This window comes from Notolepis coatsorum (assembly GCF_963971535.1).
Source record: "Notolepis coatsorum genome assembly, chromosome: 2".
In the NCBI taxonomy this organism is placed as follows: Eukaryota; Metazoa; Chordata; class Actinopteri; order Aulopiformes; family Paralepididae; genus Notolepis; species Notolepis coatsorum.
In genome coordinates, this window is record NC_140166.1 from 215585659 (window position 1) to 215601494 (window position 15836).

At 48.9% G+C, this 15836-nt stretch overlaps 1 protein-coding gene across 1 annotated transcript in view; it reads right to left on the reverse strand.

Moving 5' to 3' along the window:
* The window catches only part of LOC311223751 (uncharacterized protein), a gene marked incomplete at both ends in the record, with an annotated part of 318597 nt that overhangs the window by 24775 nt on the left and 277986 nt on the right, over nucleotides 1-15836 (reverse strand). The window contains 2 exon segments of the mRNA XM_084308521.1: nucleotides 1885-1969; nucleotides 1972-2030. Coding sequence (XP_084164647.1) covers nucleotides 1885-1969; nucleotides 1972-2030 — 144 coding nt within the window.

The window sequence follows — 15836 nt, forward strand, 5'->3', positions numbered from 1 at the left end:
AGATAAATATAAAGTGTGTTAAAGTGAGTAAAGTGGGTGGTAAGGTGAGTGTTTGTTTAAAGTGAGTGTGTACATGTGGATGTGTGTGCTGTGTGTGTAGATGATGGGTTGTTACATAGTGTCATTGTCGTTGAGCTGTTGTTCTGAGTGTCTCTGTACTGGTAGCGCTTGCCTGACCGCAGCAGTTCAAAGAGGCAGTTGTTTGGGTGACTAGAGTTTTTGTGAGACTGAGTACATTACATTTTTTATTTATTTAACCCTCAAGTCAACCTTTAAAAGAATCACACCTTTAGCCCTTTGCAGAAAACTGCGATCTCAGTAAAAACATATCCTTTTCATGTATTGTTTTTTTTCATGAATATCATTATTAACTTCAGTCCTCACCATACATATTGAATATTTATTCATTATCAGGATTTAACAATTCTTTTCTACACAGATAATAAACTATAGGTCAAAGTCACGCCTCCAAGAGGAGTCAACATATAAAACATGCGTTTGACTGGAAGGATCTTTAGATAAATACATGAACCATATAACACATGCGTTTGACTGGAAGGATCTTTAAATAAATACATGAACCATATAAAACATGCGTTTGGGGCTGGTCAGGTGGCGTAGCGGAGATTGCGTTCGTCACCAACGCCAGAGACGCTGGATTCGCCTGTTCGAATCCAGCTCACAGCTCCGGCGTTGTCACCAGCTTGGCTGGCCGTTCACATCAATACAATTGGCTGTATCAGAGGGTGGGAAGAGGCGGCGGTGGGTCGGGTCGTATGTAACAGCGACTCCTACTAGTTCGGTCGGGGCGCCTGCTCAGCGCGGTAGGATCTACGTTGGGTAGTGTGATCCTTCACAACGTTACACCCTACCATGTGAGAGTCAGCGCTGCCAGGTGAAAAGAAGCGGTTGATTGGCTAGACGTGTGTCGGTGATAAGCACGTGATAGCCTCCACTCTCCCAGACAGACTGTGGGGGTTAGTAAGGAGCGACAGGAAGGTAGATGAGGATTGGGAGATTGATACGACTAACATTGGGATGGTAGAAAATCGGAGTGAAAAAGGGTAGGGGAAGAAGATACAAAAAATAAATAAAATAAAACATGTGATTGAGTGGAAGGATCTTTAAATAAATACATGAACCATATAAAACAGTGTTTGAGTGGAAGGATCTTTAGATAAATACATGAACCATATAAAACTGTTGTTTGGTGGAAGGATCGTTAGATCAATAAGAAGGTGACACACTGTCGTCCACCTCTCCTCGCTGCAGCAGTGCAGAGCCTCCGCTGACGACGAGTGGAGGGATCTGATGACCCATAGACAGCTCAGTCCTGTGAACCTCTGTGGACCCAGGAGCACAACGTCAGTGTGTGTGTGCGTGTGCGTCTGCGTGTGCGTGTTTGTGATTGTGGTGTTGGTGTGTGTGAGTGTGAGTGGAGTGTGTGTGAGTGGTGTGTGTATGTGTGTTAATGTGTGTGTTGTGTGTGTGTGAGTGTGTGTGTGTGTGTGTGTCAGATCAAGTGTATGTATACGTGTATCTGTGTGTGCGTGTCTGTGTGTGTGTGTGTGTGTGTGTGTGCGTGCGTGCGTGTGTGTGTAAGTATGTATGTTATGTGTGTGTGTGTGTGTGTGTGTGTGTGTGTGTGCGTGCGGTGCGTGCGTGCGTGCTGTGTGTGTGCGTGTGTGTGTGTGTGTGTGTGTGTGTGTGCGTTGCGCGCGTGTGTTGTGTGCGTGTGTGCGTGTGTGTGTGTGTGAGAGTGTGTGAGAGTGTCTGTGTGTGTATGTGTATGTGTATGTGTAGTGTGTGTTGTGTGTGTGTGTGTGTGTGTGCGTGTGCGTTGCTGTGTGTGTGTTAATGTGTGTGTGTGTGTGTGTCTCCCACCTGTGTGTGCGGAGCTGCTCTCTCAGACCACTGTAGGTACCGGCCAGGTCCACAGCCAGACTGTCCTCCATCCTCTGCAGAACAGCATCCAGCTCTCGCACTTCTGCTCAAACCTCTGCCGCTTCAGAGCCTCCGTCTGCAACTCACTGCACACAGACCACAGACACAATGTCGTTCCATTGGATTCTATTATATATTATTACTATTGTATTATGCACATCGTTGCGGGCAAGACCCCCCGCATTTAATTTTCTTTTATCCAACTTTTTTCTCCCATTTTCTATATTTTCTCCCATCCCAATTTTCGTAATCATCCAATTCAACCCTCCCCTGTCTCGAACGCTGTTTCTTGCCTCCCACAAGCCGGCTGCAATGTGGACTAAGTCATACATAGCACAAGTCCCCTCCGATACTCGAGGTAGCAGCCGTCGCATCTTTTCACCTGCGCAGCGCGATCTTTCAGCGTCAGGGGTCTGCGCTTTGGAGGGACGCCGCCCCCCGTCGCTTCCTGATTCTACTGTGCAGGCGCACCAACCGACCTGTAGGAGTCGCTGTCCACAACGTCCGATCCCCACCCATCAGTTTTCCCACCCTCTAATACTGCCAATTAGTATGGACGACCAGCCAAACTGAAAACAATGTGGAGAGCTGGGCTCGAACCCAGCGTCTCCAGCATTGGTGGTGAGTGCCTTGCCCACTGCACCACCTAGCCGCCCTACCCCCCGCATTTCATTGTATACTTGTATGCCGTGACAAATAAAACTCTTAACTTGACATGAGTGGTTAATCTTTAACCCTTTCATTGCCACACGACAAAGTCGGTTAACCTTCTGCAGTGTGGTAGTGAAAGGGTTAACCGTCTGCAGTGTGGTAGTGAAAGGGTTAACCTTCGGTAGTGTGGTAGTGAAAGGGTTAACCGTCTGCAGTGTGGTAGTGAAAGGGTTAACCTTCGGTAGTGTGGTAGTGAAAGGGTTTACGGGTAAACTGTTGTTCTCCTCATGTCTCTTCAATCTATAGATACATATACTGTATCTCATCTTTCTATAAATCTTCTGTTTATATAAAAAAAAATCTATTCATATTTTCCATTTATCCCTTTTATACTATTCTAGATTTTTTTGTTTCTTTCTTTCATACAAATGTACAAAAGTATGAGAATTACTTGGCAATGAACATTATCCATTCATTCATTCCAGTGAAATTGCGTCGCTATGGGAACAGCTTAGACCCAGGTTTATTTCCTGCCACAGCTACTAGTGATATTAGTGATTAGTGATATCAAGAAATACACCTGGGTCCGTTTATAATGTTTCTATGTTGTCAAGTCGAAACTGTTGTGGAATAATGACCCCCCCCCCCCCCTCAAACAATCTCCCAGTCATGTTCCAACCCCCCCTCCCATTACCAGTGTTGCGTTCCTCATATCAACACTGGTTGCACGCACGCTAATGGCGCCACGTGCACGCGCGCTCCCGGGCACGCGCATAAATGTTCCCTCGCTTAAGCACAGACTAAAGACAGTTCTGTGTGAATGTATCTGAGAACGTATTTAACACACCTGACGACCGGCGCTATTGATATGCAAAGTAGCCAAGTGGGTACAGCGAGTTGGCGAGTGCAGCGCATTCCTGTGTGCACGCGTGTGCCGTGCACATCCGTGTGTGTGCGTGCATGAACTTCTGCTCACAAAACTTTGGTTGCACGTCGTGCAACTCCGTCCCATGAGGAACGCAACACTGCCCATTACCCTCCCCATCCATTCACCGTTTGTCTCTCACCTTCAACCCTCTCCAGCCCCCCAACCCATGTTTCCCCCCCCTCCTCCTCCTCCTAACTCACCCCCCCCCCATTGACTCCTCCAATCCAATCGTCTTTCTCACCTGGGAACAAACAGCCCATCACTTTGACTCATGCCTTGCTTGTTGACGTGTTGTTTTGTTTCCTTGTCTATCATTTTTTTTATTTTTTTTTCTATACTTTTCTTTGTTCTTAGCTATGTGAAGCACTTTGGTTGACAAGTGTCATGTCTAAATGTGCTATATAAATAAATTTGATTGATTGATTGATTGATTGATTGATTGATTGATTGATTGATTGATCTTCTATGACTATATAAACCAGCGTTTCCCTCGTCTCGGGGAGCCCGTTTATGAGACCCCACGGCCACCCTTGTTAACTACTTCTACTTTTGTCTGAGTACATTGTTGTGGAAAATGTGTATACGGGGGTGGAGGTAGGAAAGGGGTTAGTCTTGACTAGTTTAATATAGGTCAACTAGCAGGGCTCAAAGACACTAGGGCGACAGTCTGGCTGATGTTCTTAAAACAACCTCAAGATAGGCAGATGGACATTTCAGTACATCATATCGTGTGCTCTAATCTTGTGTCTTTTCTCTCTTTCATACATACACAGCACACACACACAGACACACAGACACACACATACACAGCACACACACACAGACACAGCACACACACACAGACACACAGACACACACATACACAGCACACACACAGACACAGCACACACACACAGACACACAGACACACACAGTCACACAGACACACACACACACACACACAGACACACACAGTCGCACAGACATACACACCGACACACACACACATTCCCTGTGTCACAATACACACATACAATACACACACGTCTGTACACAGACGCACACACACACAGACACACACACACAATACACACATACAATACACACACGTCTGTACACAGACGCACACACACACAGACACACACACACATACACACACACACACACACAAACACACACACACACACACATCTCACTAAATCTTTATCTCTCTTCGATGTTCTTAATGTTTTACATCATATCGTGTGTGTACATCATATCTTGTTTATCTCTCTTCGATGTTCTTAATGTTTTTATCTAAATATATGTTCTTCTTAATGTCTTTATCTCTCTTCGATGTTCTTAATGTTTTTATCTCTCTCCGATGTTAAATCTACGTGTCATCTTAATGTACGTCATGTCATATCTGACATGATATGACACGTCATCATATCTGTCATGTGGGGGCAGGACTGGGAGGGGATTTAGGGGACAAGCAGAGGGATTGAGAGTTAGAGTGTTTTCCTTCAACTGTGGTGACCGTCTACTGAGCCATAGCTTTTGCTGTTAAAAACTTATTTTCCTAAATAAATTACCTACTTGTTAAAATTGGAAATATCGTCTCCTGCTGTGTTAAACAACCATCAGCCACAACATTTGGTGACCCTTGACCTGTAGACCGCCCTGCCGGGCCCCCTCACACGGCCAGCTCCGGACCTCTCCCGTAGAAATTCTGGCGGTGTCGACAAACAAACACAGGTGAGCATTTTTGCTTTTGATTAGAATATCCGTAAGAGATTCTGAGGGAGGAAAAAGTTGAGCTGACTGTGTGACGAGGTCTGGATGGACGGCTAAAACGAACACGGGTGGTGAGGTGTTTACACTAGGGCGATTCCTCTTTTAACAGGCTATAAGTGCGCCACTAATCAATTTTAATTGCATGTTTTCGACCTCTGGTCAAATTTTTCTCCATCTGTTCAAACTTCTCCCTGATCCCTTTCCCTGATCCCTTTACGACACTCTCCACATTCCCCACTTCCTTGTTATAACTGTGCCTTCTGTCCTCTGTAGATAAGACTCTCAATTTTCAAAACAAAAACCGGTGCCGCTCTGCTGTTATTCAAAACACACTATTACAGCTGGCATTCTCTGTGTCAAACTAATTACGTTTACGGATACACTATTGTTCGTTTTCTTATTGGCTTGTGAAGTTGTTGCTACAGAGAGGCTAGCTGTGATAATATGAGCAGAGAGTAAAAAAAAAAAAAAAAAAACAATTTGGGCAGCGTGAGACGAGACTCTAGCTTGTTTGCACTATTGGGCCTACACACACACACACACACACACACACACACACAGTCACACACACGCACACATACACAGTCACACACACACACACACACAGTCACACATACAATACACACACACACACACACACACACACACACACACACAGTCACACACACGTACACACACACAGTCACACACACGCACACACACACAGTCACACACACACACACACACACACAGTCACACATACAATACACACACACAGTCACACACACGCACACACACACAGTCACACACACGCACACACACACAGTCACACACACACACACACACACAGTCACACATACAATACACACATACAATACACACACACCCACCCATCGCTTAAAAAGTTAGCTATTACACCCCAATAGGACGCACCAGGTTAAGAAAAAAGTAGGGTTTGGATCAGAGATCAGGCCCCTGATCTCTCTCTCTCTCTCTCTCTCTCTCTCTCTCTCTCTCTCTCTCTCTCTCTCTCCTGGGTTTGCTGACCCCTGTTGGTGGGCCAAGGTGTAGCATACAGACTCATCACATCTCTTTCTCTCTTGGGTTTGCTGACCCCTGGTGGTAGAAAACACACACACACACACACCGACATACACACATACACACACACACACACACACACAGTCACACACACACACACACACACAGTCACACACACACAGTCACACACACACACACACACACACACACACACACACACACACACACACACACAACACACACACACACACAGTCACACACACACACACACACACACACACACACACACACACAACACAGTCACACACACACACACACAGCAAAGACACACACACACACACACACACACAGACACACACACACCGACACACACACACACACACACATTCCTGTGTCCCGGTAGACAGCGGGTTGTGACGCACACACACACAGTCACACACACACAGTCACACACACACACACACAATCACACACAAACACAAGACACACATAGACACACACACACCGACACACACACACACACACACACATTCCTGTGTCCCGGTAGACAGCGGGTTGTGACGCACACACACACAGTCACACACACACACACACAGTCACACACAGACACAAACAGCACACACACACACACACACAGACACACACACACATTCCTGTGTCCCGGTAGACAGCGGGTTGTGACGCACACACACACAGTCACACACACACAGTCACACACACACACACACACAATCACACACAAACACACACACACACCGACACACACACAGACACACACACACACAGTTACTACACACAGACACACACACACACACACACACACACACACACACACACACAGTCACACACACACACACACACACACACAGACACACACACACCGACACACACACACACACACACATTCCTGTGTCCCGGTAGACAGCGGGTTGTGACGCACACACACACAGTACGCACACACACACAGTCACACACACACACACACACACACAGTCACACACACACACACACACAGTCACACACACACACACAGCAAAGACACACACACACACACACACACACAGACACACACACACCAACACACACACACACACACACACACATTCCTGTGTCCCGGTAGACAGCGGGTTGTGACGCACACACACACAGTCACACACACACAGTCACACACACACACACACAATCACACACAAACACACACACACACCGACATACACACATACACACACACACACACACAGACACACACACCGACATACACACACACACACACACACACACACACACAGTCACACACAGACCGAGTTGTAGTAGCGTTGTAGTTGTAGATCTAGGTTAACTGTGTCCTGGAGTAGTAGTTGTAGAGTAGAACCAGGTTAACTGTGTCCTGGAGTAGTAGAACCAGGTTAACTGTGTCCTGGAGTAGTAGATCCAGGTTAACTGTGTCCTGGAGTAGTAGTTGTAGTTGTAGATCCAGGTTAACTGTGTCCTGGAGTAGTAGTTGTAGAGTAGTAGTAGATCTAGGTTAACTGTGTCCTGGAGTAGTAGTAGATCTAGGTTAACTGTGTCCTGGAGTAGTAGTTGTAGAGTAGTAGTAGATCTAGGTTAACTGTGTCCTGGAGTAGTAGTTGTAGAGTAGTAGTAGCTGAAGTACAACCACACACACACACACACAACACAATAAACACACATACACACTAAACAACGATGCATACAGCAGAGGACATACTGTTAGACCGGAACCCGCTCATAAAGAACCTAATTCTCAAGGTTGGTGTCCGTTGGCAGAGGCGTACAAAGGCCGGGGACACAAAATGGCCTTCCGGAGGTACTTTTGATCTCGACGTATGCGAAGAGATGAATGTAATGATTCGTAACCACAAGCCAGGCGACAGCAGCAAAAAGAGGTTGAAAAAGAGGACAGAAGAGTTGGGGGTAATGAAGCTCTACGCCCAGAAGGGGAGAGCATACAGGCAGGAAGCTTTAGCGCTAAATCAGAGAGAGACGGATATAAGGAAACCAACATCCCCACCTTATGTCACGCAATTGCCGGTGGGCACTGTGACAATAAGAGGATAATATGAGGAGACGGAATTAGGGACCCCCGCTAGGTCAGAAACCCCCGCTAGGTCAGAAACCTCCGCTAGATCAGAGACCTCCCTTAGGCGAGATACCCCCCCCAAACTGACCCCGCAGGATCTCTATCCGAAAGTCCTGGCGGCATATGGCGAGACAGTACGTCGGAAGTTGTATGATGCAGAGGAAGAGGAGGTAGAGAACCTGGGCAGGCAGAGGGAGGGAGTCGGGAGGAAGATAGAGGAAGAGGCCCGTCAAAATGTGGCACAGCAGACATCAGGGAAACACGGGGCGTGTGGCCACACCAAACTGTTGACTGAGGAGGAAGATGAGAACGACACGAAACCAGCACAGGAGAAAGGAAACATTACAGGAACCCTGACTTTCGCCCCTACATTCCTGGGAAGTGTGACAAGTACAGGCCAGTTTCCCCTGCTAATAAAGGGGAACGATATCTTTCACATGCCATGGTCACCTCTAGACATCGATGGCATAATAGCAAGAGTACCGGACCTTTCAGAAGGAGCCTCCAGGTGGATCACGCAGTTTGAGGAAAATACGTCATCTTTTCTGCTAGCAGTGGGTGACGTCAAATCCCTGTTGACGCGCTTGCTAGGAATTGGTGCCTGCCGGGACATCATGGGTGATACATCGATGCGAGTGGCATGCGACACGCAGGCCCATGATGGAGACATATTCAACGCGCATAGAGCGGTGTTGTGGTACAAACTCAGGAATCAATATCCATCACGTATTAATCCGGCAAAACTGGCGGGCAACCCCATAATGGAGACGGAAGGGCCTGGCACCTATGTGAACAAAATACTGAAGGAGTGGAGAGGTGAGCTAGGACACAACCCAGAAATTGACCCGTTGCAGAGAGCGATGTTTAGAGAAAGTGTGATGAGAGGGCTTCCAGAGGTGGTTAAGAATAGACTGGAAGACGTGGTGGGGTTAATGGACATGACTTATCCTTTGTTCTGTGCACATGTAACACATAGTGTGGAGAAGCAAAGGGCTCAGGAGCAGAAAGTCAGGGATCAGGATAGAAATGACTCAAGGAAGTTAACTCAGCAACAACTGCAGCCCCAAAGGAGGTTGCAGGCAGTAATGGTGTCATCTGCTACCTCTCCACCCATGCAGGACCAGGGACCCCCGCCTGCACCTCAGGTAGTGAGAAGCTATGGCTATAGTTCACAGAACCAGGCGTCCAGGCGGCAGGCAGGGAATGGGCAATCAGGCCCACGGTTTACACAGGGACCGGGGAACGAACAACAGTTTCCCCGTTTCCACTGTTGGAACTGCGGCATGCAGGGACACAGGGAAATGAGATGTAGGCAACCATACCGTCCCGGCTCGGAGTATGGAAGACCCGTGCGCCAGGGGGAGTCACAAGGGCCCCACGACCAGGGGGAGACAGGAGGGCCCCGAAACCAGGGGGGTAATCACTAGGGGTGCCCAGAGAATGCGACGGGGGGAAATCAAATGATTGTGGTTTCCAAGGGAGCTGAGCAAGAACCTATTCTGCAGGTCCTAGTGGAGGGCAAATTAACAGAGATGATGGCAGACACTGGAGCAGGTTTTTCCTGCATAAAGCAAAAATACGCCGCTCACTTACCCCAGTCTGGACAGTATGTTCGGACGGTCGGATTCTCGGGAAAAACACAATTAATACCCACATCAGATCCAATCTCTATGACGTATAACAACAAGACCATAACAATACCTGTATTAATTTCGGACAGCACCCCGCGCAATCTCTTGGGACGAGATGCAATGTGTAAACTAGGCTGTAAAATCCTATGTACGCCTGAGGGGATTCAAATTGAACAAGACGTGTACCAAATGATGCTACAAGGGACGGGGGAGAAAGAGGCCACTGTGTTCTGGCTGGGCAACATAGATGCAGAGCTGCAAAGGGTCTGTGACCCCTGGGAGCCATTTCTGAAAACCCAACTGCCTCAGTCTAGACAAACAAACATGGAGGCACATTGCACACTACAATATTTGACGAATAGTGACCTAGTTAGGAACAAGGCATGGTTGCAGGGACAGCCCGAGCAGGTGCAGATTAACTCATCTACGATAATTGTAGGGAGACAGGGCGCGGCGTTGAGGGTTAACACGGGTAAGTATCTACGGGAACAACATAGACTAAGAGACGCCGCCCCACACATCACTCTGAGAATAAATCCTGGTTACGAATCCGAACATCTAGGTTCAATGATACAGGAATCCGAGACTCAAAGGTGGGTCTCCACGGAATCTCCGCTAATTTGGAACAGCGCAGATGGGAGTTTCATAAAAATAATGATTTCCTTTTCAGTTTTGGCAAAACCGCAAGTAATCAGATTACCAGGAGACCCTTGCGTTATTCCAGAGGCGGATGCTTTGCTGGAACAGGACATGTTGGCGCGCACCCCGGAACGGTTGTGGTCAAAACACGACACAGATGTGGGTCTAATATTGTCGGCACAGCCAGTGAAGGTCAGGTTAAAGAAGGGTTGTAGACCACCCTTTATCAGACAGTATACAATGAAGCCAGAGTCGGAGGAAGCTATATCACATCAGATTGAGGGACTGTTAAAGGGGGGAGTGCTCGTCCCTTTCAAATCCAGATGTAATACACCTATCCACCCAGTGCTAAAGGCGGACAGGGCTAGGTACAGACTGGTACACGATTTGAGGGCGGTGAACGACGTGGTGTCTGGACCAGAGGCGGAAGTCGCTAATCCACACACCCTCCTGACAAACATCCCGAGTAGCTCGCAGTACTATACGGTCATTGATCTCACGCAGGCATTCTTCAGTGTTCCATTGGAAAAAGAGTCTCAGTATCCGTTTGCTTTTACCCACAGGGGGAAACAATACTCTTACACCCGGTTGCCACAAGGGTTCGCGCACTCGCCGCATTACTTCTCGAAGGCGCTCAAGGAAGACTTGCAAGGAGTGTGCGACACACTACTCAGCACGGTTTTACTGTATGCAGATGACATTCTAATCTGCTCGGATACACGTCAGCAGTGCCATGAGGACTCCATCAAAGTTTTGAGTGGATTGGCCGTGGGAGGCCACAAGGCATCCCGTTCAAAACTGCAGTACTGCCAGCCAAAAGTTGAGTACTTGTCTCGCGTCATTCAAAAGGGCATAAAAAACATCTCACCCACGCAACTCGAAGCTGTATCCAAGGCACCTAGGCCATTGACGGTCCGACAGATGATGACGTTTTTAGGGATGACTGGGTACAGCTCTGAGTGGGTGGAGGACTATACGATAGCGACAGCGCCGTTGAGGATGATGATAAAAGAGGCAGGTACAGACAAGCTTCGCGCTCCCTTGACATGGACCGAGGAGGGGGAGGACGCGTTCATAAACATTAAGCGTCTGTTGTTACAGGCCCCTGCCCTGGCGCTGCCGGATTATGAGAAGTGTTTCCACCTATTCGTCTCACATAGAGCGCAGCATGCGACAGCTGTCCTGACTCAAACACAGGGGGTGAGTGGGAAAAAACAACCGATAGCATATTACTCTAGAGCTCTTTCGCCGGTAGAGCAGGGTCTGCCACCTTGTTATCAGGCCCTGGCCGCAGCACATTTGATGTATGAGAAGGCAACGGCCGTGACAATGGGATATGACATTTGCATTTGGACACATCACAAATTGGCAAACTTGATTGAAAGAGGCAAATTTGTTCTGACCAGCCAACGGCAACAGGCTTACATGAGGCTCCTGCAGTACTCGGACGTTACGATAAAAACATGCCACGGCAGTAACCCGGCGGATCTGGTACCACTCCCGAGCGAGGGTCAACCGCATGAGTGCGAGGTGGAGGTACAGGCTTTCGTGAAACTCCGTCCTGATTTGGGAGTCGACCCGCTCGCGATAGCAGAACTCTCTTTTTGTGGATGGGTCCTGCTATCGGGAGGGGGAAAATTTAAGGTCAGGATACGCCGTCGTACAGTGCAAACCTAACGGAGAAACACTAACAAGAAAGGCCGGACAATGCATGCAACCATGTTCGGCCCAGCTTGCAGAACTAATAGCACTAACAGAAGCATGCATAATAGCTAAAGATCGCACGGTTAACATCTTTACAGACTCTGCTTATGCGCATGGCGTATGCCACCTATTCGCGGCCATTTGGAAGGCAAGAGGCTTTAAGAAATCGGACGGCTCACCGATCCTTCACCACAAGCAGGTTGTGGCGCTTATTCAGGCTGTAAAGTTGCCCAAAAGCATTGCTATCGTAAAGTGCCAGGCACACAGAAAATACCTGTCTTTTGTGACGACGGGAAACAACGCGGCGGACGAGGCCGCGAAGGCGGCGGCTGCGGTGCCGTCCACGGCTGTTCTGATGTTTGCGGCCGAACTGACGACTGAGGTAACTGAGGATAATTTGAGTGATCTTCAGGACTCAGCCACGCAGGCCGAGAAACAGTCGTGGACGGAGAGGGGGGCTGTAAGGGGGGCAGATGGTCTGTGGAGGAGTCATAACGGTTTGATAGTCGCCTCCATCGATCTTCTGTCCTTGGTGATACCTGAGGCTCATGGTGTTGATCACTGTGGAAGAGCAGAGACCCTGAAACGAATCACGAAAATGGGATTTTGGTCCCCAAAGCTTCAGGCACAAATTGACGTTACACTAGCCAGGTGTTTAACATGCTTACAGGGCAATGTGCGCAAAGGAGTACCGACAGTGGCGGCTTACACACCCCTCCCTGAGGGACCATTCAGACATCTGATTATGGACTACACAGATATGATAACGCCAGTGCAGGGCAAACGATACCTCCTGGTAGTAGAAGACTGCTTTAGTCGCTGGATTGAGGCCATTCCATCTAAACACAAGAACGCGGACACAGTGATCAAGTTCCTGTGTCGCGAGGTCATTCCGAGATTTGGAATTCCCACGATATTACAAAGCGATAATGGCCGCGAGTTCATCGACAAGGTGGTTAAAGGGTTGATGCAGAAATTAAGTATAAAACAGCGCCTTTCCTGTGTCTATAGTCCCGGGTCGCAGGGAAAGGTGGAAAGGGCCAATCTGGTCATTAAAAACAAACTGTTGAAATTCTGTATGCAAACTAAGCTTAACTGGATTGATGCTTTGCCACTTGCTCTGATGGCTATTAGAAGCAGCGTAAACCGCCAAACACAGCTAACACCGCATGAAATGCTTACAGGCCGCAGCATGCCAGCACCGCCATTTAGACACCTGGCTAGGGGCCCGGCATTAGATATTTTTGAGCAAGATCTGAAAAAATATCTTCAGCAAGTGACTAAAATACATGAAGCTGTGTTTCGACAGGAGCAGAGAAAGGAGAAAAAGGGGGTGAAGGAGGCGGAGAAGGAAGCCACCAAACCGAGGCTGATCCCTGGGGACCTGGTCTTCGTAAAGGTCCACAAGAGAAAGTGGTCATCACCCCGGAGAGAGGGCCCGTACGAGGTGATCCGATCGACTGGAACGGCAGTCCAAGTCAAAGGATCAGCGACCTGGTTCCACTTCAATCACTGCATAAAGGCCAGCGGCGATCTCTTGGGGGATACAATCGATCGCAGTTATGCAGAACCCGACATGGAGGGTCCGAGACGGCAACTGGAAGGTGCAGTGCCTGCTGATGCTCCCGCAGATGTTGGCAGCAGTGTGCGGACGGTCGGCCGGGCACAACGACGTCATTGAGAACCGTCACGGTCGACCCGTCCTTGAGGATGACGGGTTTGAGTGGGTAGGAGTCCCACGGGGTCCCGCTCAGGCTCAAGTACCGGCAGGCTTTCATGACCAGGCTCAGAATCAGGCGCCCCCTCTGCCCTCCATCGAGGAAGGGGGGGAGAAGATAAGACTACAACCAAAAGGGGTGTTTCCCGTAGGACCGCAAGGGCATGTTTTTGATTTTGACCATTCCCCCGTTACAGGCGGGGATACTTACCATTATACTAACGAGGATCGGGTTGTGGGGGTAGATAGGAGGGTTGAGCCTGTCCCGAACCAATCACAGGGGACAGGGGTGAGGGGAAAAAGGGAGGTCAAGGACACTGAGTCGGAAGAGGTGGGGGGACAGGATATGTTCCAGAGGACAGCCGGAACGTTGAGGGACTCAGTGGGCTCACTCTGGGCCAGGTTGAGGGGTTTGCTTCCTTCCAGGGAACAAGATGGGGGCGACTATGACTATGACGAGGAAGACCCGGAGGCTGACCCGATGTATAGGGCGGCTTTAGGGAATGAGTGGTTTAAGTGGGTCCAGTACACGAGCGCGCAGAATCAGATAGAGGATTGTTATGTCTGCTCCAAGGCACGTCCGGATAGGCTGCTGGTGAAGGGCACGAAGTTCAGTTGGGCTCAGTGTGACAGGGACGCAGAGGCATGGGAGGGGCCCCATAATAGTCGCCCTTGGTGCGAGGCAGAGTGTTTGGCGTTTCTCGGCTCTAGTCGTTTTAAGGCGGCAGGAAACGTCACGGATTTCAAGGATGTCACTATGCGGGAACGTTGTAGGAAATTGGATGTACGTGTGCAGGGGGTAGCGACGGGGTTGCCAATACCCAGAGGTGTCAAACTATGGCTGACCAAGGATTTCGAGTGCTTGCAAAAGGAGGGGACCCGGGACGTAGGGGAGGTGGCAGAGGGGCGGTGCACTACTATTTGGAGCATCACGACTAACTGCACGAAAGAAGGAAAGTGTGGACACGGGGTCGTGTTAAAGGGAGTGGATACCAACCCACGGCCTGTAGCTTGCCCTTTTCATGTCCAGGATATGGCACTGGCGGACCAATACTGGCTCTGCGGCGGTAGGAGGTTGAGGAATACACTTCCTTTAGATTGGTCAGGTAGATGTGCCCGGGTTCAGGCGATCATGCCAATGGTGGTCCTACCATTATCAGACGGAAGGACCTTCTGAGTCTCCTATCTCTCGAACGAAGCGTAGCTACAAGGCAGACCCAAGGGTGTATCTGGACAGCATAGGACAGCCAAGGGGCATTCCAGCCGAGTTCATGGCTAAGAATGAGATTGCGGCAGGGTTTGAGTCTATTCTGCCATGGATATCGGTCAATAAGAACACCGGGTGGATCAACTATTTGTTTTACAATCAGCAGCGGTATCTCAACTACACCGAGGAGGCGTTGGATGCAATGGGGGACCAGATGCACGCGACCAGTACGGTGGCGTGGCAGAATAGACAGGCTCTGAACTGGTTAATGGCGGAGAAGGGTGGAGTCTGTTCCATGTTTGGACAGTACTGCTGCACATTCATTCCGACGAATGTGGGGCCAGGGGGAAAGTTCTCCGAGGCCATGGCTAAGCTGAAGGATTTGAGGGAGGAGTTGAGGGGGAATTCTGGCCGGAATGAAGAATGGTGGGGGAGTGGGGTGTTGGAAAGATTGGGACAGTGGGGAAGCATAGTTGTTGTGAAGGGCCAGATTAAACCGAATATATATATTTATTTATATATATATATTTAATTGTATT